Below are 24,464 nucleotides of genomic sequence, written 5' to 3' on the forward strand. Positions count from 1 at the left end.
TATGTCTTGTGTCTTTGTGCATCACTAATAATAAACAGGATAGGAGTGAAGAGGCACTGGTGGCAATTTCAAGTGCTGTCAGAAGAAAAAAAAAAAAAGGAAGAAAAAAAAGAAAAAAGGTCTAGTTTCACTCTGAAAGCTCCTACGTGATCCAGACATGTTCCACAGTTGTCCCCTTGTATAAAAGCTTAAGACTAATGTCACTAAGTTTAGATGTCTAAGCTATGAGAAAAGTTGAACCATGTAATAGCAACAGATCACACAGTTCTTCATGTTGTTAACCATCACAGTCCAGAACTGGCTGCATTTCCAAAAGGAAATTTAATTTTTTCAATGTTTAGTCTTTCCTGAGAAAATCATACCTCTACCTGAACCGTTGGAAGCAAATATATTACACAACAAGGTTATTCTTTAAGTCTGTTCTGTGTGTCTAGGTAGATGGTGATCATTTTCAAATCCATGATTACGAAAGGCTGGCAACATGCTACTCCAAAGCACAGAAATAACTGTATTACACAGAGATCCATGAAGTAAGATCCTTCTAGCAGAGCAGAATGAAACCATTTCTGCTACCATCATGAATAGGGACACCAGACGTCTAACGTGACCTGAGAAAGGCTCATTTTCTCTTGCAGAAGAATAGTTTCAACAGTATCCTTTAGAAACATAATACAGTTAAAGAAATAGCATTCATGACATCTCTACACTTGCTCAAGATACCAGTGAACTTGTATGCTTGCAGGTCTTTCTTTCCAACAATCATTCCAGTTCAGAAAAGACTTAATCCTTTTCTTCTGCACTGCTAGAAAGCAGAATGTCTTTCTGAACATATTAAATTTCCCATGTATCTGTAAATTCAGACAAGAAGCTAGTTATAAGAAGTACCCAACTACCTAGCAATACAACAAAACAGGATGAAAGCCACTTTTTCATTAGTCTACTACCTTCAAATTATTTTTTTTTTTAAAACAAAGGATTTCAACCATCTTCAAAGATACAATCATGGCACTTGAAGATCTGCTTATGGGTCTAATAAAAAAAAAAGTTTACGTTTGAGGATTCTTTAAAGATGCTCTGATTTTATTTTTCATAAGGTACTTTGAGGATATTCAACATCAAATAAGCAGTGGTGTGAAATGCTGTTTCACACTGCAGTTGAGGCAAACAAGTGAAAACTAGGTATGGCATTTAAAACCACAGACACAACATTCTTGAAGAAAATTCTAAGAAACCTCAAGGTTTCTTACCTGTGCTTTAGATGTACAGTTGATAGTCAACTTCTGCAAACTCAAGTAACAAGCTAATGAAAATATCTTCACTGACCACGGAATGGGTATTGCTTAGACATAACATGCTGATGTGCAAGTGATGTGCACCAAGGACGGCTTCACAGCTTGAATTACAAATCTAGTCTGTGTTGTCAGTAAGGGCCAACAAGACACACCAAAATAAGCAATCTGTGGACATAGGTTGACTCTTCCCAATACAAATGTTCTTAGAAATATTTCCGTAAAATACATCTAGATCAAGCACGTTATTCAAGTGGTCCTTCGTTTTTTATTATCATCTAACATATTTCAAACAGCAAATTTACACAGTGATACAATTAAGGATAATTAAATAATAATAATTAAATCCAGCTCCAAGACCACAAATATCCCAAGCAAATTCCCTAAAGGAGTTTTTACCATGCTTCAGTCCATTTTGCAAAACAAGAAAAGCCTACTCAAACAGACATACTTCACATTACTTCACCTTCACTGACACAGATCACAGCTGCTTCTCATGAAAACAGCAGTTTCCTCTCTATTGCTAAAACAATCACAAATTATTTTCAATCTACAAAACTTCACATGACTTTGTCTCCTAAATCCATTACTGGATGTTTTTTTCTTTTGGCACTGTATTCCAGAAGAAAGTTCTACTTTCTTTGAAGCCCCAGTTACTCATCTTTTTCAAATTGTTACTCTCTCTATAATCAGTAGTGGTTTCCAGGACGTAGATTAAAGCTGACTTATACAGTACCTTTCCTTTGATAGAAGAAATGATTGCAAAGTAAAGAAAATATGGTAGGTCTCATCCATCCATGCTTCAGTAAGTATTTAATATGGGATCACATGGGAAATTTTTATTTATTTTATATAGAAAAATAGAGATTGGTTGAAGAATTGAATGTAGGGGAGGACTGCTCTGTGACAGGTTGTGGGAAAATTTTGTTTTAATATTTTCATTAATGATCTTGGCACACCGAGAATCATGTCAAAGGGCACAAATATGAAAAATTAGCAAGGGAGAAAAAACCAAAATAATAATAAAAAAATAAAATCGAGATTCTCTTAGTACTACAAGACCACAGGAAGGGTCTGAGTACCACTATGTCATGTCTATTAAAAAAGCAAATATGATCCAGTATGCATTAGTCCAGCATTTACATTAGAGATATGGAGGTGCCATCATGTAAGGCAGTGGGGGAATGAATTCCATTCTCGTTGCCCAAGCTCCAAGATTTCCTTTGGTGCTAGTTAAGAGAAGGCTTATAAGGATCATTAGGAAATGGCAATGTTCCCTTATGAGGGCAGACTAAGTGTTTGAGGCATTTAGCCTACCAAAACAAAGGCTAAGAAGAATCTGCTCACTGCAAGTACCTCAGCAAAGGAAGCATCAAAATGGAAAAGAGATAATTAAACTGCAGGAGACCGCTGTTCCAAGAACAAATGGATATTCACTGTGAAGCTGTTATTGCAGGCAGACCAGATTCACTAGTTCGTGAAAACCCTCTCTTGTAAAAAATACAACTAGACAGGGTCAAAGAACTTAGTACATCTGACTACATCTTACGAACCACCTAAAATTCAAGGCACAGAAAGCGTAAACAGGAAGACAAAGCTTCCAGAAACACAACAAATGGAAAAAAAAAATAAAAAATCAAAAAACCTGTATTCATGCTTCAGGCATTAAAACTGCCATGTGCCAACAATCAGAAACAGAGAAATATCAATGTTAAGAGTGTCTGAGAAACTGACTGCCTACAGTAAAAGCATGAACTAGAGGTCAAATGATAATATACAAGCAAGACAAACATATTAGAGTCATTAAATAAGCCTAGTTAACTAATTAATACTCTAGAGCATATCCCATCTGGGAACTTCAAAGTGCTCCATAAGCCTTAATGACCTACCTCTCATGAAAAACCATGATGACATTATATACCATTTTACAGCTAAGGAACTTTGGACACCAATAAAAAGGACCCGATCCATTGCAGTATGGAAATATAGGCTTAATTTTTAACTATGACTAGTCTCCTGCCATGCACTTAAGTGCTTTGCTAGATCATAAATGTGAATGGCTATCCTCAGAATAGCATAGCAAGCATACACCAGGATATGAATGAAGAATGAGTTTCAATGACCACCAGTGTACCTTTATTTGCATACTGTCAATGGAAAAAACAACAGAACACACTACTCAGCATGGTTCTGCAGATAACTGTGGGCCACTCACCACCATCACTCAGTCCACAAGTGACTCATGGATCACGATTTAGGAACCCCTGCTTCAGGACAGAAAAGAATTAAAAGCCATCATCAGAATGTGCTACTGACGCAATAAATCGAGCCATTCCAGTAAGGATGATGTCTTTGAGCTTGCTCCTAATCTGCCTACACAGAGCCTGATTTTCAAGGGAGCGCTAATTTAAATACCTACAGTATAGTAGCAGGCTTTCCAGAAACCCTCAGCACACAGAAACTCATTGTATTTCAAAGCAAGTAGTACTTGAGTATCAATACACTTGAAACTCCAGCACGTCCAGTTCAGCGCCTACCCAAGGAATACCAGTACTGAATTCATATGCAAAATCAGATCCATAAAGCCATGAGGTATCTACTCCTATGCCAAAATGATTTTTTTTCACTTTCAGTGCAAAGGTATGCCAGTAAGAGTGAATCTGGGAAAATGATAATGAATCATTTTAATGACTATAACTCTGGCCCTGCTTCCCACCCTGGGAAAATCTTGGTATGTCACCACTGCATCAGGATTTTCAAGTAAGATAAACTCTGTCACGGTATTGTTGTTAAGCTATTTTATGATGCCATTAAAGTACTATGGAAGTGAATCAGATACTGAAATCTGGCAATGAGCTCTCATACAGGTTTATAAATTCCATTTCATTCAGAATAAAAAGACTCAGTATTAACTATGCAGACAATTACATTGCTTGCACCTCCTAGCACGTCAAGTGATAACACTAGATTGTTATTACAGGTATATTTCTTCATTTCTAGCTACCTGATTGAAGATGAAGACTCAGAGTAATGTGAGACCCCTTAAAAGCAAAAACAAGGACATAACTTTTATTTTAAACAATGCAAAGAAAGTACCTATCAAGAAGAGTTTCTGAGAAAATTTAGCTAAGTATATCACTACCATCAATATCAAGTTTGCTGCTAAAACTCAGAGAAATACAATTCTGAAATACTTCTGAAAAATGCTTAAAAGACATCCTAAATAAAGTTATACTTTCCTCTGCTTTTAATTAATAACTTGCTGAACCACATGTTTCTACGCAAACTTCACCATAGACTCACAAATTACTTTGGTCAGCACCTATCAATGGCTGAAGGGCATGGCAAAACAATCCAACCAAGAGAATAAGAAGCAAGCAAGAGCTAAGGGATACCCAGCATTAGACTGCTAAGCTCAGTGTCAGCAAACTCAGACATTGGGTATTGTCAAGCCAACAAAATAAAGCAACAAGAGGCATCCAGATGACCACATTTATTAGATGATTAGCAAGATTCATTAAAAATGAGTAAGCTAGACTCCTAAAACCTGTATTCAGTTACTTGGAGAGAAGACCTAATTTTCAAATGGGAGTCTTGAACATCCTGTACTGATTTAAGATAAACACACTTCAAGGTTAACAGGAGAAGCACAAGGCAACAATTATCATAAAAAATAACACTGTATTTAACTAATATAACTCTTTTTCTTGCCTTTTGCCTTAAATAAAATATATTTAAGTAAATTTACCTTTGCTCCATGTTTATGCAGAACTTCCATGACATCATTATGAGCTTTTTCAGCTGCAACATGTAAAGGTGTCATGAAACTAGAGGAGAAAAAAAAAAAAATAGTTTTACATTCCTAGTATGACAGAGTCTTTTGGAAAATTAAAAAATATCAGAAACCTACTCTTTGTTTTTCTCATTAACATTTGCTCCTTTCCTGAGCAATAGCTCTGTAACTTGCTTCCGCTTGGGATGCACGGCGGCCACAGCACAGTGCTGAAAAAAAGTAAATACAAATTATATTTCATCTACACAGATGACAAAGAGCTTTAAGATCCATGACTTCATCTCTTATTCTGCTAAACATCAGACTACAAAATTTACAAGCAGAATCCATCGTATTTTTGCCAAAACACATAACATACTGAACAAAATACAAGCTAGTGATCAATGCTAAATTATTCTACTCAGAAAAACAATTTTCATTTTAAAGCTATTTGTCACTAATGAAAAAAGGTGGTATGTTCCCAACTACATTAACAAGGTATCAGGGAAAAAACAGCACATAATGCATAAAGGAGGTAGAACCCTTGTGGGAACAGCCACAGCCCTTTGCCAGGTGTAACAACTCTCCTGATTGCAGCTGGGGTTTGCTTGTTGATTTGTCTGCATTCTGCACCCAGAAGCGAGCTCTTTGTTCCTCCCTTTTTTTCTTCGAATCTCAGCAGAGACTAGACGCAATCTCACTGAATTTCACTGAATTTTTAGAGTTGGAAGGGACCATAAAGATCATCTAGTCCAACTCCCCTGCCGAAGCAGGATTGCCCAGAGCATGTCAGAGCATGTTACTCAGGACTGCATCCAGGCGGGTCTTGAAAATCTGTCCTGACATTTTCAACAGTGGCCCTATCAATGCATTCCTGAGGCCTGCAATTACAAGTACGGTTGCAGATAAACTAAAACCATGCTTTAAAATCAGTCCAGAAATGCTTGTATCAAGTATGGATGCCTCAAGATAGCAGAGCATGAGAAATAGGAGATACTTTTGAATATTTTTATGTTTACCCATGTTTACCCAGACAGTCTGCTGGAACACAGTTCTCAATTTCCAATAGCAAAACAATAGCCTTTTACAATAATACAGACCCCAAACAGAATGCTAATAAGCAGCAATAGCCATCTTTTGCCCAGTTCCAGCCTTCACCATGAAGTAACTGCCACTCAAGCTTCCACACTGCTGTTGTCAGCAGAGCATGTCCAAGTTTTGCAAAGGCAAGCTTTGTAAATAAACATTAAGATCAACTTTTGCTCTGAAAAGGGGCAATATTTTTGAGGCTTTGCAGGTAATACCATATTGGTGGGAAATACAGATAGGTCAAAACAGCACTAAGAGCAACACAAACGCTGAAATATTGCTAAACCTCGGGGCAACAATGAAGCATAAACCAGGTGCTGGCTTTAGCCTTTGTGGGGTAACAGGGGACAGACCCCAGTGCCCCACGGTAAAAGATACCATGCTTAGGAATGGAATAGCTGATTTAGGTTGCATGTAAACTTATCTGACCCTGGAAATTAAGCCTTGCCACTTGGATGGGAGACCACTTGGAAATCTCAAATACGGTAGGCAAAAACTGAGAAATCGGACACTGAACAGTGAACCAAAGAGTTCAACAGAGCTAAAATATCCCATTTTGCCTAGCTGTCTCTGCAGAAAAGCAGGTGGAGAAGAGCAAAGAACACCACAGAATTACAAAGTGATCATTACACAGCTAAAGAGATGCCACGTATCAGCCAATGATACACTCAAGAAAGAAAGGATAACATCATCCCAAATTTCCTACTGCCTTCATGTTCAGCCCCTAAATATCTCTTCTCTGCCTTGTTTCTAAGTTCAGGCTAAGATGCTGAGTCCTCCATGGAGCGAACAGAGCATACGGATGCTTGTTAGTCAGCACACAATGTTCCGATCACCATCCCAATGTTTATAACGCTAAATATGCAGTTGTATGCCTGCAGCTGAGACCTACCACTGTGAAGAAAACGTTCCACTGGAATAAAGTATCATAACTATAATGGTTTCTAATAATAGTGTTGGTCCCACTCAACTTCAAGATTGTCACTGCATCTGAGATATTGGCTGTGTTCTTTGCCTCCAATGCTTCTTCAAACAATGAAATAAGGGGAGGATACTACCAGGAAAGTCTCAAAGACGCCTGCTTCCATAGCTAATACGGTATTCTCAGAACCATTCTAATCCTGTAAGGGCCTGTGATATATACCTAGTGTCTATTTTCACTAGAATTTTACATATCCTATAAAGAAAATTTGTAATCCAAGTCTGCCCACGTAAAACATCAAGGAAGCAGTGGGCCACTGGAACAGAATTTAACCCCAGAAAAAAGACAGCAACTGATCAACAAAACCAAACCAAAAAAAAAAAGAGTGATGGGAGAAAAAAAGGAGCAAAGAAGTGACAAATGAACAGGTGAGAAGCGGTTGGAGGGCTTCTGTAATTCACCAGGAAAAATAGTAATAAAAAAAATTACATGGTGTTATTTCTATAATGGTGATTTAATTTTTATATATAAAGTGTTTGACGGCAAATCCTCAATCTCAGATGATGAATACATTTTCATAATGTAGAAGTAAAACTCCTCAACTAGCACTACCACCACATTTATCATAAAACAAATGGATTGACCGTATGATCTCACCAGTGCAGTCTCATGCGACTGTGGCTGCTTAAAATTAATGATCTCCAAAGCAAGAGTCTTTTTCACTTTGGCTAGGTCTGCCTCTCTGGCTGCTTGCAGTAAAGAGTGTCCTTTGAATTCATCTGTTAGAGGAAAAAAGATACATTTAATATTCAGCAACACGTCTCATTTATAAATGTTACTGGAAAAAGGTAGCTACACTCAAGAGGAAATCAGAGTATTTCTGCACATCTTCAGATAGTGGCTAACCTGGGACACAGAACATGAAATATGGTCTACTGAAACTAAAGGGACATTCTAAAGGAAAGGGAAAGTGATTCCTTGAGTAAAATCCTTATAGCTTTTTTCTCTCTTTTCCTCCAGCCACTTGATACTAAATGCATACGCGACCTCTAAATTACTTACATGTTCAAGTGAGCACAATGCTATTTACATGCTCTCCAGAAAAAAAAGCATTACAGTTGCTTTTCAGAAACCTCACTGTATTTACAACTACACATAACTCAAGGTAAAGCCTGAACATTTAATTTAAATATAAAATATTAAACTTTCGGTCTTAAATAAAGCTAACTATCTGAGCATTTGAAACCAGTCTTCTACAAAGATGAAACAGGTTTAGGTAGCAGCTATATCTTTGCAAGCACGGAGAGGTAATTCTATTATTTTCAGTGCTACTTCTTGTTCAGTTCAGCAACTAGTTCTTTTAAATACTTTTGAATCTGAAGAGGACTAAAAGCGTTTCTCTTAAAATGTACAAATGAAACCTGGGTTAGCAAGAATGACGTCTGAACCTGGGAACTAGGAAAAAAAGCTCAACAGTCTCAGTAAAAATACCAGCATTTTTCCTTCATAAGCAAGCTTGAAATGCTAAGCTTGTTAAGAGGGGCTTTCTTCTCCCACCCTTGTTTTAACATCTGGTGCATTTGTGGATTTAGAAATAAAAATAAATGTAATAAATTTCAAGTTTTCATTTCAAATAGAATTCAATTTTCTTTGTAAACAAAGCATTACACAAAGCAGAAGTACTAGTAAACCTCGAAATAACAAATATATGTAATATTATTCCTAAAGAATAAAACCAGAGAATTCAAGAATATACTAAGCATGTTATTTTGGGCATTAAATACAGGATGTCCCATCAAGGTACTGTCAAATTTGGCATAAGGCTCACATTTGTGTACACATTTCAGTGGACATTAAGGAACATTAAACTTTCCCTGCTTTTCTCTATGAACTATAAAGAAAGAAACAAACCAAAGGTAAAAATAGATTTTTTTTTCTGCTTGCTGCCTCAAAGTCAGAAGCATCTCCCAAGTTAGCCCAGAATAGAGACTACAGAAGTAGCTAAAAAATATTAACGCTCTCCTCTTTTCTCCTTGAGCAAAGTTTTCTGCTGCACATGATCTCACCACCTTTGCATGCAAAGAATAGTGACAGTTGACAACCTGACTAGCTGTGACTGAGTAGTGCAAGATCACACTCAGTGTGTCAGGGGGCTTCTGCTATACTGGAAAGGTAACAAACATAACCAAAAGCTTATTTATAATTGAGTTCAGAATCTACTTCTCAAGAAGGACTTTTCTATAACTTCATAATGCTTTGTTTCCACACTTGTCTTATTTAATTATCTTTTACAGTTATCACAATGAGAAAACAAATCCCCAGAAGAGGGCAAATTAAAATTAGAGTGGAAACATTGTTTTGTAAACAGCATGAGGACTGCAAAGACTATAACAGAGGGTGCTGGAATTTCCGTCTCTTCATGTGTGCACACCAAAGCTACCTACCTTCTGGAAGTGACTCTTCAGGTGTGATACAGAGCCTCAGTACAGAGGCTCCTATGTGACTTAACTGGACTTTAGGCATAAAAACCTCCCACAGTTGCTGATTCAGTAGTGCCTTAAACATTTTAAATCTAAGAAAACCAGACAATAATACAAACAGTATAACAGAGGTACCTGCATATTTCAAAGTGACAGGCTCAGCTGCAGTTACTTTGTTGCCTTGCATCTACTGGCCTGAAAGGAAAGCACCCCTTCACACCTACCGACAACTGCTTCCAGCCTGAAAACACTTACAGGTCAGTCTCTCCCTTAGCTCAGGCGTTGGAGCCATATCGACTGCACTCTTGCCGTGGCAGTTGACCAAGGTGGGATCCGCGCCGTGACTCAGGAGGAGGGAGCAGACCTCTACGCGGTTCTTGGAAGCAGCCTCGTGCAAGGGGGTGAATTGCCAGAGGTCCATAGCATTCACACAGGCGCCGTGCTAGCACAGCAAAGAAAGCCTCATGTTAGTAAGAAATCATCTTCGACAACTAAAAGCTTACAGATTTTCATTTGATTATAAAAACTGGTTCCATTTTTTCCATACATGAACACATTCACAAAAAATAATTACAAAAATACTGTTGAATCCTCAAAAAAAAAAATAATGGGGATTTCTATATGAGCTAGTTTTTCAGTAGAATGGATTTCTCCACAGAAAAATTCAAATAAATGAATAAATGAAACACTACTATCTGTCCAAAGAAATTAGGTGGGGAAGAACACCCACATACACTGTATCGCAGAAAGACCTAAAGTTGCAGGCTTCCAACATACAGGATGTCTGAAACCTGTTACTACAAAAAAAAGAAAAAAAAGAAAAAAAAAAAAAAAAAAGAAGTCTTCCTTCTCAACTCTGGTACAAACACTTCATATCTCACCTAACACATCTAACTCCACAGTAATTACTTTCCATCTTTCTGCTTACCTTCAGCAGCAGCTCTGTAACCTCATAGTGTCCATATGAACATGCATTATGAAGAGGCACGAGACCACTGTATGAAAGAAAGCAAGTGACAAATTTATTTTAGCAGCATTTTTAAAGTTGGCAGAACATTTTTCTCTCTACCGAGAGATGAACAGAAATAGAATTACATCTAAAATATTTAAATATTCAAATATTTAAAAATTAAGATTAACAAACTAAAGGAAAAATCTAACCTTCCCAAACAACATGTTACTTAGAGCGGCATTAAAATGTGGTTGGTTTTTTTTTAATTTGGTCCTAACAAGCCACAGATGTTTAATCTACCAGTAAGATTAGCATTAATTGGCTTTGAAGTGATCTTTCTTTAGCCTATTAAAGGGCAGGAAAAGTCCCATTCCACATTCATTTTGCTCAAGAGAAGTCAGTCTTCTGTTTCTGCCTGTTTATATAAAATGCTACCTGAAAGGCAGAACTCCCCAGACAATGCTAACATAACTCCGAGGTATATTATGAAGATACCCAAATATCCACAGAAAGTAGACTGAAATTGCACATCCAAACTGTGGAATGACCTGACCTTTCTCCATCTTTTACTGTACAACCTATTTAACTGTGCAAGATACTTATAAGAGAGCCCCTGTAATTTTTGTACAGCTATATTACTGGAGGCCATATTTAAAAATGACACTAGCAAAGTAAATAACAAGGATCTAGTCATAAGCACAAAACATAATTAAAAAGTCATGCATTGAAAGGGAGATGCAAAGTGGACAATTATTACAGGGGACGAAATTAATTTAATTCAAGCCAAGCAAGACAGGCTAGTTATGGCTCAACAAATCAGTACGCATAATACACTGAAACCAATAATTAACCCTTCACCATTTATGAAAAATACAGAGGATGTTTCCCAGAATTGCAAAATCAACTCAAGGAGCATTGGGACGGCAAGTACTAGATTATAGGGTAAACTTAATTTTAAGGTAGATGCTCCCAGAAGCAGCATTGCACTTGTCATAGTTTGTTTTGGCAAAATTTTTCAAACTGTTATTTTCCATCGTTGCTTTTCTTAATTGCAACGTATGGGTGCACGTGTGAGACAGAAAGAGAGCATCCAGTCCACAGAGCACTAAAAAAACCTGCCTTCTTCCAAAATGATCATCTTCTAAGAGGACTGAGGCCTTCAAGGTCTCGTCAGCAAAGACAGCCAACGCAGCAATCCACCTGCCCACTTCTGCAACATACCCTCCCCTTTTCTTTTCCAGCGCATTGGGACTTTGTGAGTAATAGCAGTAAGGCAAAGAACCAGTGGAAAAAGAGCTGCTTCCTTGGCTGTGGTCCTCTTCGGGACTGACAAGAATTGATGACCATTTTGAAGATGCGTCACAGTTCCTCAGGACGCTCTGAAGTGACCCCATGGAAGAGAATCTAACAGGTCTATAAAATCAGTGTAACTTAATTTAGCTCCGTTAATGATAAATAACATTTATTTATAGCCTATTTACTTATAAATTATGTATAAATAAGCAGCAGTAAGAAAAAACAAAAGAGCACACTGACTGTAAATGCATGATGCTGTTAGAAAAAAACAGAGTGAGCTTACTGGGCTATCAGACATTTTAAGTATGTTTAAGTTGTTTTTAAGTTTAATACAAAGTAAGTGTACTACTTTTCTTTCTTATGTTTTCTCCGTCCCCTCCCTGGACACCCCTCACCCCCTCCCTCAAGTTAAACGTAATTTCTTTTAATAATTTCCAAACAGATAATTCAAATCTCATTAAAGCATCTACACTGCAGTGCTCAAATTTCAGAAAGGTGTGAAATGCCTAAAACTTGCTTAATAACGCCGGATCTAGCTGAATAGGTATTACATGCAGCTTTCCTCTGCGTTTTTTTTGACTTGTATAATCAGTCATCATGCATTTGACAACAATTCTGATCAAAAAAGGTCATTAAGGGTGAAATGTACAGACAAATGCACTACAATTAGTCAATCTTCAAGAGTTTAGTTATGCTTGGGACTGGTTTTGGACAGAAAAAGGAAAAAAAAAAAAAAAAAAAAAAAAGCTAAGATCTTAATTTAAAACCTCTTTTAACACTAGGCTGGCCTCAGCAGAATTTGAAGATATAGAAGTGCCTCAGGTTTGCTGATGAAGACAGAACACGCACTCATTAACATCTTACCTCTATGGACTCTAAATATAAAATGCATGCCTTTAACCAGGGACCCAATTTCTACAATGTTAGGACTAAGCATTCCTGTCAGAGCATCATGAGAGTCATCACCTTAGAGTTCAGAAATGTACGGCTGAGAACAACGTTAAAACACGTATCATTCCAGATTTCTGACTGCTGTGCACTTTTTGTTGGCGTCTTACATAACTACCATCCTTACTGCAAAAATACAATAGTTTAGCATTTACTATATCTTGATTTTTGCTGGCAACATCAATCAAGACAGGTCTCTAAGGACCTGTTGTGAGCACATGAGCGTTACTGATACTACTTGGAATTACATCCGTATTATGCAACAAGATAATGAGATTACAGAGAAATTTTTCAACGCACATTTTTTTCACTAAGCCCATGTATCTTCTCCCCATCACTTTCCCTGAAATAATGCTAGAAGACCATGATTTAACAGTGTAGTCTGTGCATGGAAGCAAAGAATAAGGTTTGGAAAAAAATTTAAAGGTGTAATAGGAGACTTTAATCAAGTGCAATCACAGATAATCTGCTATTGAGGCTCTAACAAAAGTTTATTTATGATGAACCACACTCAATAAATTGGAAGCAAATATTGCATTCTCAGCCAACTATTTGAGATTATGCTTCAACATGAAACAGAGAAATAGTTCCTTACCTGGATTAACACAAAACCACTGCTGCAAACAGGTAACAAGTCAATTCATTTTACATACCCTTTATCCTTTGCGTGAACATCTGCACCATGCTGAAGCAGAAGTTGGACTATTCGAACTCTGTTGTAGCCTGCTGCTAGGTGTAAAGGAGTAGACTGCAAAGTAAAACAAAGAAAAGATGAAGAATGGGAGCCACATAAATTTGAAGTCCTGCACTTCCTGCCATTTAAGTACTCCTCATTTCTCTTACACATTGGATTAAGGTAAATTAGGCTTCCCTTCTGTGATTAGCCAAATTAACAAATACAGAGCACATGCATGCCCTTCCTGTTGTCAAACCAAATAAATTTTCCTTAAGGTGGGAAAGAATCCAGGAACCTCCTAAGGCAATAACAAGCTCATCATTTAAAGTTAATTTAAATAATGGCCCAACTTTCTTTTGTTTGGGTTTCAGGGGTTTATTTTGGTTTGATTTTGGTTCTTCTGGGTTTTTTGTTTCGTTTTGTTTTTAATATTAGGATTCAATTAATTTTTAAAATGTCAGAAATTATTTTTTTAAAATTCATAAGCAAATTTATGCAGTTCAGGCTGCATTTGCATTTTCACAGGTTACAAAACTGTTTCTATGTATGCTTGTTGCAAAAAGCGCACAAGAGGCAGACTGCAGAACATGAAATCATGCATTTATCCCATAACAGGAATGTTTATCTTCAGCTCTGCACCAAACAAGTAGTCGTACATGTCCTGTGCTGTGCTAAGATGCACGGAGCAAACTGTATGCAGTTTGCAGTTTTCTGCAAAATGCACATCTTCAGCAGTACTGTACCTCGCTGCATAATAACAGAGTAATAATAGCATTTTTCTCCACAGCTAATTCGAAAGAATTTTGAAGTTGATAACAGTAATTCCCCTCAAATTCATTTTAAAAGCTTTTTATTATGAAACGAGTTTTGCGTGCTGTCTCAGTCTGAAAGATCTGATTTTTACACAAATGGGTAATGTTTCCTCCTTCCCAAGGCTGAGAAGCAGAGGATTTTAAAGTGATCTTTGTTGTAATTCATTTTGTGGCATGCAACCAAATAACACGATTTTATTACTGTAAAACCCCATACATAAACCAGCTTGAACACATGGGAAGACATACATATCTCACAGTATTAGCCAAGCACAGATTTACTGTCAGCATTAAAAGATCATTATGCAGTATTACGGGTGAGACATCACATTCTCACTATTATCAAGAACTGAAAATCAAAAATCAAGACAAATGGTCTCATCTGTGGCAAACAGCAGCAGGTGCTATATATCCATAAATGGTATGGATTTCCAGGAATTAATACATATTTAGTATGACCGTAACTTGGAGTAGTCTGTATTATATTTTACTCTAGTCTCAACACTTTGCTACTTTGACCCAGAAAGAGTAACTACTTTGACACCTACCAAGCATCAGTGCCACAGTGAGGACACACAGGATGTACTATCAGAAATGACAACACAAGGGCACCTCTTAGAAAAACATCTGGGTAATTCCGTTTACTTAGGGAAGCAGTTATGCAAGTTTCCTTAAGACCCATCTTTGGAATTATCTGTACTCAAAATAAGAACCTCTAACATTCCTAACCTGGAGATGCCTGAATTGTCTCCAAAGTACAAAATGCCACCACCAACAAAATGGGTCAAATCTTTCAAGTGTTTGGCCGTTCAAATCGTTAGGACCTATTATTCTGTTTCAGAAAGGCTTCTACTACAGAATTAACAATTCAGACTGATCCAGAAGGTATTATATTCTTTTCATATCTGTCTCTATTATAAAATAGCTGGCTTCTGCATATCATAAACACCAATGAAAATGTGGATAAAGATAACACCACTACTGGCATTAGCAGAATGCTTCACTGTTCTTTATTCTGAACATTGCCTTGGTTTGGTTACTAAATCCAGTTTTATCAACCAAACTAGTAACTCAGAAAACCCTAAAAAAATTTGAAATGGACTGAGGAAAAGTCAGTCTAATGAAAGGTCTAAACTCCAGCAGAAATTGGAGCAAACATTAAATCTTTGCACCACTGCAGTATCCTTTAACCTCACTTCAATTAAACCACATCCATTCTTGTTTGCATGCTACTTATAAAACAACCAGGGCACGCTTCCAAGATGATGCTTTACTTGTATTAAGCATTATTAATAGGGATGTTCTCAATAAAGATACATCAACCCTGGAGCCTTGGTCACTGCTTAAAATTAAAAGAAAATCTATTATGACTCAAGCTGGAACTGTGCATTTTGTATTTCTAAGGTTATTAGACCTGCATTTGCCAAGTAACTTCACTAGAGAAGAAACCCAAAACACTTCAAGCTTATAGTTGAAAGACAAGTCACATAAATAAAACAAAACAGTGTCATCCCAAATCTTCAGACAACTTACAGCACCAAGAATGAACGCAGAATACCATGTCTTCCCCAACACACCAGGAATTAGTTATTCAGCTGTGGCCGGGCACCTGATGTTTGGCGTGCTTGCCTTCTGATCCACAACAGCTTCAGTGAAGCCGCGTGCCGTGCTGCAGCTGCCTCTCCAAGGAGGAGATAAATGATGCTCCCTGCACCCATCCCTCGAGATGGGGCTGGTATCTCCGCCTTCGACTCTGCAATTCCAAACCGTATAACCTGGAGGACCACGCAGTGCTGGAGACACAGGCAGTTAGAGGGCCGAAGAGGCCACTGAAGCGAGGGGCAAGGACAACTGGGCACACACACAGGGTGTGCAGAGGCAGCGACCCTGGAAGGCTGCTCCCCCTTTATCCATTCCTGGTGTACCGGATCCCATCAGCCAGCGTCGCCAGTTGCTCTTTAGGTTGGCTAAAAGGCTCCTATAAATGCTGCGCTTATATACTCTTCAGGAAGGAGGAAGCAGGAAGGCCCTACCACAATGACTTCTTAAGGACTTATTTTCCGTTGTTGTGAAAAAGAGCATCGATTAATGTTACAGATTTAATACCTAAAATTACTAATCTGGCATTACGAGCTTGTATGTTAATCACAGAAACCAAGTACTTTAAAGATAATGTCGTGCTACAGAAACTACTCATTATATGGGATTATTAGCCCTCAAAAAAAAAAAAAAAAAAACAAACTAAAAAAAAATAATCAAGTGAATGATGGAAGTAGAGGCACTGATGTTTGAAATTAACATGCTGTTTATACAGCACTAGGAAAGCAGAAAGCAGCTATCACAGACAGCAGTATTGTACGCTGCACCTGCAAGGTATATTAAACTAGTCATTTAATATTAAGGAAAGAAATTTAATTGAGCTATCAATTAACCCCTCCTCCCATGGCTTGCAATACCTGGCAAGGGACTGACTAACAAGAATCCCTAGAGGACACTTACCTTTCAAGACTCACATTCACAGTTACCAAGCCAATCACACTGTCTTACTTGCTACTGTAATTAAAAAGAGTTTAACTCCACTTTTATTAAGTAAAGTAGACTCTCATGTAAGATGCTCACATTATTTTAAAGTTTTATGGTGGCTGTAATTGAGTCAAAGCAGGTACTGTGCACTTCAAGGAAGATCACTGTACACAAGATGGTGATCACTGTCAACCTGTATATCTACAATTTACACTAAAGCAGCTATTTTTGCCTGCAGTCTTTTTGAAAATGTGTTGCCTGGGAATACGAGAAATGCATTTTTTAGATTGAAAAAATGTACAAACAGCAGTTTGATACCATTTTCATTGAGCCTTGGGTATTTTCACACTGCTTTGTTACCAACAGCTGATTTGATGATCTCTGTTCAAGGTCAGCTGCCTTGGACTTGCTGTCCCCTGTTCACCTGTATCAAAAAAAGGGGGCACTGAGGAATTGCCAGAGCTGCAGGCTGCTGAGCTGCCTCCACCTAAATCACGTAACTGGTTTCAACAAATTGTCCACAGGCAACACGGGGGTGCTGGCTCCAAGCACCATCCATTTCCCTTCCTATTTTCCTAGAGTCTTCAGCAGCTCCTCAATGACAACACTGCCACAGCCATAGAAGAAAGCTACATTTTCATATTCAAATTATGAATTGCCCATTTTATGGGCAACTTTAAACTGATAGATCTTATGTAAGGAATATTCTATCATGCATTACCTGCATGATCAATAACAGCTGCAGAACTGTTTTAAGAACTAATATTGCCTGTTCTTGGTTTCCACTACCAAAGTCCCTGTATAGTGCTATTTGATAACAATCTTAATCAATGTGTTTCTCTCATTCTCAAGTTGTCATCCCAAAGGCTATTAAAATCAACAAAGAACAATCCTCTTATCACATACATGATGTCTCATCATGCATCTAATTCACAACACTATACAGTAATTTAGAATCACCATCATTTAATTTCATCTTCTACAGGCAGGGCATTCTTGCAATAAAGAGGCAACACCCTGATTTTGAGAGCCAGCTCTGGCCTTGACGTATTACAGCTACTCTCATCTTCAAAAAGTCCACACGTGGATAGCTACCAGTTAGGGTGGCTCTTATACAAACAAACAAGTATGACTTTGCAGAAGAAATCTAAGGACACGCACATGTTTATTGTTAACTCCTTTACAACACCCTGCTGACAAAGGATGTCAAAAAAGGGAGGAATTTTAAAATGTTTCATGTAGACTTTAATATGTGACTTTTCTACCTTGCCTGTAATTACCTTCAGGTTTGCTAGACTTGGAAATTGCAGGTATGCATCTAACTTTTGTCAAACAAAACCTTTATTCTAAGCAGACCATGCTGCCTGTACAGAGCAGGAACAATAAAAATAATACCTTAAGCTTTTGTAGCTTGTCTTGCAAGCTCTCTTCAAAACAGTGTTTCACCTCCTCTGAATTAAGGGAAGAGCAGAGAGGTTTCTAATCGCAGAAGAGACCTTTGTTTCACAGTTTTGCATAAAACTAACTGTTTTGCAAGATGTCCTGACTCCTGGCAAGTCAACTGTTTGAATCTGGCATACTAAGGAAAAACCTCTAAGCAGGCAAACAATTCTCTCTTCACTGGGTTATAATTTATGATAGAATCTTTCTTTCCAATGGCAACAGCCTGTGTCTGCTTGATGCTGCTCTCTTACAGACTTCTCTAAAATGAACTGCATCAATCATAAGCATACACCAGGAAAACATACTGGATGCGAGTGGAATGCCTCCTGTCGCCACTTTATCATTCTGATTAATGGTGTAAGAAAACAAGTTGCAACAACATCACCATCTTGAAAAGACATTCCTGAACTTTTCCACTGTGGAAATGATCACACTTTTCCTTTACTGCTCAGATACCAACTTGCATTCCAATTTTAAGCAGCATGCCCATTTACACCTTCATTTTTAGACTCAAGTTGAAAGCTTTCTTGGGAAAATATCTCACTGACGTTTATTTGTATGGTGGCTACACTGGACGTGTCATCACAAACAAAAAAATTGCCTTCTAGAAACACGTATTTCAAATAACTTAAAATAATTATTTTATATTCATGCTACAATGCTCTTGCACACTAGGTCCTACAGAAATAAAGGTCCAAAACTTCAGCTAGAGAATGATGTTCTTAACAGAGAAGGAAAGGAGCTGTGCTTCTGTTCATCAGCCACATGGCTTGTCAACTTCAGCCACCCAAATTGTGCAACTTCCTTGGTCATTTTATAGCAGTACTGACTTATTTAATTTCATGGTCAACAATTATGCTTTAGGGACAAACTTATAGGTGCTGCTCCAGGAAAACAAGTTCTGTCAGACCGCTGACTGTAGATGAGCTAGCTGCCACAAGTTAAAACTCTAGAGATAAAGAGGCAGAGGAATGAGGAACTTCTTACGTAAAGGAAAACAACAAACCAACCCAAAAAAACCCAAACTACAAAAAACAATTCCTAAGGACAAGGGTTACAAAATTTGTAAGGCAGGCATTTCTCACTCCACTGTGTTTCCACTGGTAATTTAACTGCTTCATCTTCAAAACACAGCCGGTAGTACTTCATTGGACTGTTGAATAGTAAAATTCAGAAAAACATCACAAATTTCACATAGTGCTTTCTAACAGCTAATGACAGCGGAAATGAAATGAACGCTCACCTACTCAGAATCTGCAAGTCACACAGCATCTTAATTTAGAGTTCGAGTATATCAGATGATCTCGGGGGGGTAGGGAGATGAGAAGATTTTTTGAGCTGTAAACCACTGAAGACAAAACCAGCTTGATACCACATATAGACTAGTGGTAGGGCAGAGCATTATCGGGCACAAACAAAGATTACATGAAGAGTAGGAGAGAAATGTTTGCATTCCTTTTTATTCTGTCCCTTGGCAGAAGGAGAACAAAGAAGAAGTCTGCATTAAAAAGAAATTCTTCCTTGCAACCGAATACCTTTCAGAAATTTATTCAGGTATCGTACCACCTGGGCTGTGGGACAAAGCCCAGAGCAGGTCAGATATCAGGAATGGCACACGTATTTCGAAACATCTACCAGCTACAAAGCATTGCTTTGTGGATCACAGATTCAAGAAACGTTCCTCTCTGTATTCAACTGTGCAGAAACCGCAGCTGGAATGTTACCTGCAAATTAGTGTTGGGATACCTCCAGACCAGGCAGATGTTGATAAACCGGAGGAAAATATAAGAACATGTAAGAAAGGTGAAATGGAAAGAAGTAATGAAATGGCTGGAGAGTTAAAAAGCGCAGGAAGAGCAGAATAAAAATACTACAAATACACAGACAGAATAAGCCCTCATTGGGAAATGATTTACTTGAGTGACAGACCAGAACTCTTTTACTCTAATCTCCAGCAAGGATTCAAATCTCTTCCTTCTCAGAGGGCAAACTACTGACTACTGAATGTTTCTCTAGTAGATGTGACTTTTGAGAGACAATACAAGTTTCTGACTGTACCTCTGAACCTCAACACTGTGTGACAAGACTTGGCATCAGTTCTACACATACACGGTGACCCTGTTGTACTGCAAGTTGGGCTAAGTGTTCACAAATAAGGAGATTTATGAGAGAAGAGCTTTTTCGATCACACAGATGGCTGGGGTAGAGAAGGGCAGAAAAGATGACAAGCATCATCTTGCACAGGGGTAGACAAAGAAATAACAAGAGTTTCGCTTGCTCTTAGAGGGTAAAAGAAGGAAGAACAGGAAATGAGTGCTTTCACTTTTCTGCTAAGGAACTCCTCCCACTAGCAGAGAAACAGCATCACCACAGAGAAGGTAGGTTAAGCGGAGACAAACAAGATATGCCCAAAAGCAGAAGAGGGTAAAGGGCAAAGATATCTTTCCTGACAGGAGAGAAAACATGCACACAATAGAAGAAAGTTTCATCTGCAGAGGAAAGCTTAAGATGGATGTTTGAAGATGACCATATAAAAGCCTTATGAAATCCCAGAAGAAAAACCGTATCTCCCTGCCCATCAGGTTTCTCCAGAAAATGACACTTGACTTTCAAAATTATGGAGATTATCATCTTCGACCCTAGGAAGGCAAATCCTTAATCCATGTAGATAGGTCTGAAAGCTATTCTTTAAACAGTAGCTATATAAAAAAAGAAAATAACTCAAATTGATTACTTCGGAGAAAAGGAAAGAAAACCAAACCTGAAAGAGCATCATTACTTGGCAGAAATACAGGCTGAAAGAAAAGCCAGAAGAAAAAGAGACACTGTGAGACAGAAGGCGGCAACCATGTTTGGAATGAACTTTAAAAGCAAAGATCAATCTGATTCACAAGAAAAAGCAATATGGCAAAGGGATAAAAAGGATCTCAGCTCCCCAAATATTAATTAGGAAGCTTAGTTCCCTAACAACTCCGTATTAAGTTGTTGCCATTACTTTCAGAGACTGACCTAGAAGGCTAAGAGGGAAATGGTAAAGGGCTGGGAGAGACACTTAAATCTTTAAATGGGAACGCCACCTTGACCTCTGATCTTAGGATTTCACAAAAAGCAGGTCCCATAAATGGGGCACTAGTAATCCTTACCTCTTCCTAAACAAGAATTAAAATGCAACACCTCCTTCCATCCCCGACTCCTGAAACTCTTCTGCATTTGCATGTATCTTAACCTTCCACCCATTTGGTGAAACAGTTCCACAGAGGATGTGTTAGAAAAGCTGAACATCCCTCACGAACCCACGGTATTCCCAGAAAACTGTTTCTTACAAGAATCTCCTCCATTTCTACGTGCAAATGACGAAGGTTTGGCTGGGGATGGAACTGCAATATGAAAGGAAATGCCGGAGCTTCTACCATGAAGCAGCATCTGCAGCTTTCCCAGATTCAGAAGCATAGAATACATCTCTGGCAGCACTCAATGACACAGGGAGACGGAATTTGAGATGGATTATCAGAGAAGCAGAGAAGTATACACTGTTTCTTTGGTGATAGATGCTGGCAGCTGAGGGAATAGTGGCTTGCTGAGCTACATAAAGATGAAATGACAGTAAAGACCCACTATCTTCTCCTAAGGGAATGCTGCTAATGTTACTTAACACTGAAAGGAGATGTATACTGGCTTGAAAGGTATGGCAGAACACTTCACAGGAATTACTTACAGTATAATTGTGTCCAGGATGGCCATTTTTTGTTGCTTCTTTTCATCACCTGGAATCTGTCAGAAACGCAAGTCAAAAATGGACAAGTCTGAGCTGAGGCACTGAAGCATGACTGGCTCTTGCTGCAGCAAAGGCAAGAAGAAGAAAGTGCCCCTGCAATTAAAGTCATCAGAGGGTATTCAAACCTCTAGTACCTCCAAGGAGCATCTGGCAACACCTGCCTGCTAGACAACAAACTCATCAGGGCTGGTGGACTGAGCACACAGGCATGCAGGATTGTCTCACGTCAACAGCTGGAAATTTTGTTAAGTCACATGCTGGAAGCTGCGATTCAAGTTCTTCATAGGGAAGAACAGATGCTACTGCTGCTGGTCTGAGCAATGGGGCAAGGATAGCCAAGTTTCTGCAGAGTTTTTGAAAGCACCTTAGTGGCAAGTCAGCACAGTCCACAGCCCAAGTCTCAACCTGTCAATCTTGTCATATCGCAAGCTGCAAATGCTTATTGCTCCAGCAGAACAGGATGAGACAACTTTCTCCCCTCTTCCAACACAAATGCATACATTTTTATCTGTCCTGTCAGCCAGTGTCCGAAGCTACAAAATCCTGTTTTTTACTTGCTTGGGCTGCTGTTCCCTTTTTTTAATGAAGTATTTTGGTGTTGCTCTGGCAGCACAAACAGGTGTTAACAAGAGGCTCCTCTCCAAAGAGCTATGCCAGATGCCTGGGGAAGGCTGCATACAACACTAAAACAATCTGAAGAGTATGCACAATGGAGCACTAGAGAACCAAAACTCTGTTGTTTTTTGCCATTTCAGTCTCCTCTTTTTCTACTTGCTATCAAAATCTTTTTCCTACCACAGTCAATTAACAATCTTTTATTTCCTTTTCTTTTCATATCTCTTATTATTTTTACTAGTTCTCCCATTCTGTCTTTAAATATTTACTTTGCTTCTCCTCCCTCCCCTTCCAACTAGAAACTTTCCAGGCTTCAGTTCATAAGATTTTCACATTATTAAGAAAGAAGAAAAGCTTCTCAGAATATATTAATTTGACTGTTCCCTCTGCTAACAGGACACTGAAACCCACACTTCACTCATTTTATTGAAAGTGGGGTCAGAATGAACTCTGTTAAGAGCAACGCTTGCAAATTGATTGCATTTCAGCTCCAGCGCTGTGTGAAATAAATATTTATGCCTTATATTTTGGATTGAAATTAAAACACGAGGTCTAAAATAATTCACAAAATTAAATACAAAAAATTGCTCTTTTTATATTACAGTGATAATTTGCAAATTTTAGAATTTAATGCCTTTATAATCCAAGTCAAGTAGACTTCACTGTTCCTTTGAAGAGGAGCCTTACAAAATACAGGAAAAAAGAGAATTAATCTTGCACTTCCTTTTAGTATGTTTCAAAAATTGAAAAATTATGGTTATTAGAATATGAATATTCTAAAGAATTTTATCCGTAAGAAATAAATCTCTTTTGTAAGTACAAGTGTATTATATTACTCAGAAAAGACTAATCAAATAACCTCCATTTTCTTGTTCATCAATGACACATCCATCATCAATTACAATGCCCTATTTTGGCATTTTCCACCCCTTTTATTTTTCATCTGCTGCCTGCTCAGTCAACTTGCACAAGTTTTAGAAATGGTTATGTAAATACACCTGTCCTTGCACACAAGTATTTGTAGCTCTTTTCATTTAGAACTAAACTGATCACTCTAAGTTACCCATACAACCTGTGAAGTCAATGATGGGGTAGTATTAGCAAGTGATAGCTGATGTGCTGAGAGAAATCCGAGAAGCAGCAAGGGCAGAAAACAGAAGGGCTTTGGGTAACTTAACAGGTGAAACGTTTGGGTACTCTCAGTGACTGTTTTACAGAGAAGCTGGCTAGGGAGGCTGCAGGAATAGATGCAACTGCTGAGCTGGTACGAAGTTAAGAAGTACCTGGTGCAAAATCTTGCAATAGAAGTTGCTCTTTAACAGTGACTATAACATACTTTGATTCAACTTACATACAGGGGAAATGCTTGCTAAAATAATCCAGCATGACTGTGCTAGCCTGCAGAAAGCGGAGCTATGAAAAAAATGGGAAGTTTTTTAACAATAAGATAGAAGTGGTAGCTTAGAGAGTTAGGTCCTTACAGACGGCATAAAGGCTGCTAACAAAGACAATACTGGAATTGCTGTGCTAATGAATAACTTCTATTAGGAAGGGCTTAATAAAGTGGAAGAAGCCAGTGTGACTAACAGCAAACTAAAAGAGGTTACTAGACTAGAAGGCGTCATTCAAAAAGCTGAATTTACAAGCTGAAGAAAATCATAAGGACCATAAACTCCAGCAGATTAAAGGTAAAAATACAATTAGACAGGCAAGAACAGTTTAAGCAGTGACTAGTGAAAGGAATTCCAATCAGCCATGAATCTTTCTTCCAACCCACCAGGATCATAAAATCCACCAGACAGTCCAGTGGGGCAAGGTGATGCTAGGGAAAGAAACAGAGCTCTTGCAGGTGAGAAGTCATTGTGGAGGAAC

General features: G+C 38.2%; 1 protein-coding gene across 1 annotated transcript in view; it reads right to left on the minus strand.

Annotated features, from left to right (window-relative positions):
• The window catches only part of TNKS (tankyrase), a 144,857-nt gene that overhangs the window by 31,229 nt on the left and 89,164 nt on the right, over nucleotides 1–24,464 (minus strand). The window contains exons 6-11 of the mRNA XM_074147026.1: nucleotides 13,402–13,496; nucleotides 10,481–10,547; nucleotides 9,808–9,994; nucleotides 7,730–7,851; nucleotides 5,200–5,291; nucleotides 5,038–5,116 (exon numbers count right to left, since the gene is read on the minus strand). Of these exons, the coding sequence (XP_074003127.1) occupies nucleotides 5,038–5,116; nucleotides 5,200–5,291; nucleotides 7,730–7,851; nucleotides 9,808–9,994; nucleotides 10,481–10,547; nucleotides 13,402–13,496 (642 nt within the window). The remainder of the gene's footprint in view (nucleotides 1–5,037; nucleotides 5,117–5,199; nucleotides 5,292–7,729; nucleotides 7,852–9,807; nucleotides 9,995–10,480; nucleotides 10,548–13,401; nucleotides 13,497–24,464) is intronic.

Source organism: Numenius arquata, chromosome 5 (genome assembly GCF_964106895.1).
Source record: "Numenius arquata chromosome 5, bNumArq3.hap1.1, whole genome shotgun sequence".
Lineage (NCBI taxonomy): Eukaryota > Metazoa > Chordata > Aves > Charadriiformes > Scolopacidae > Numenius > Numenius arquata.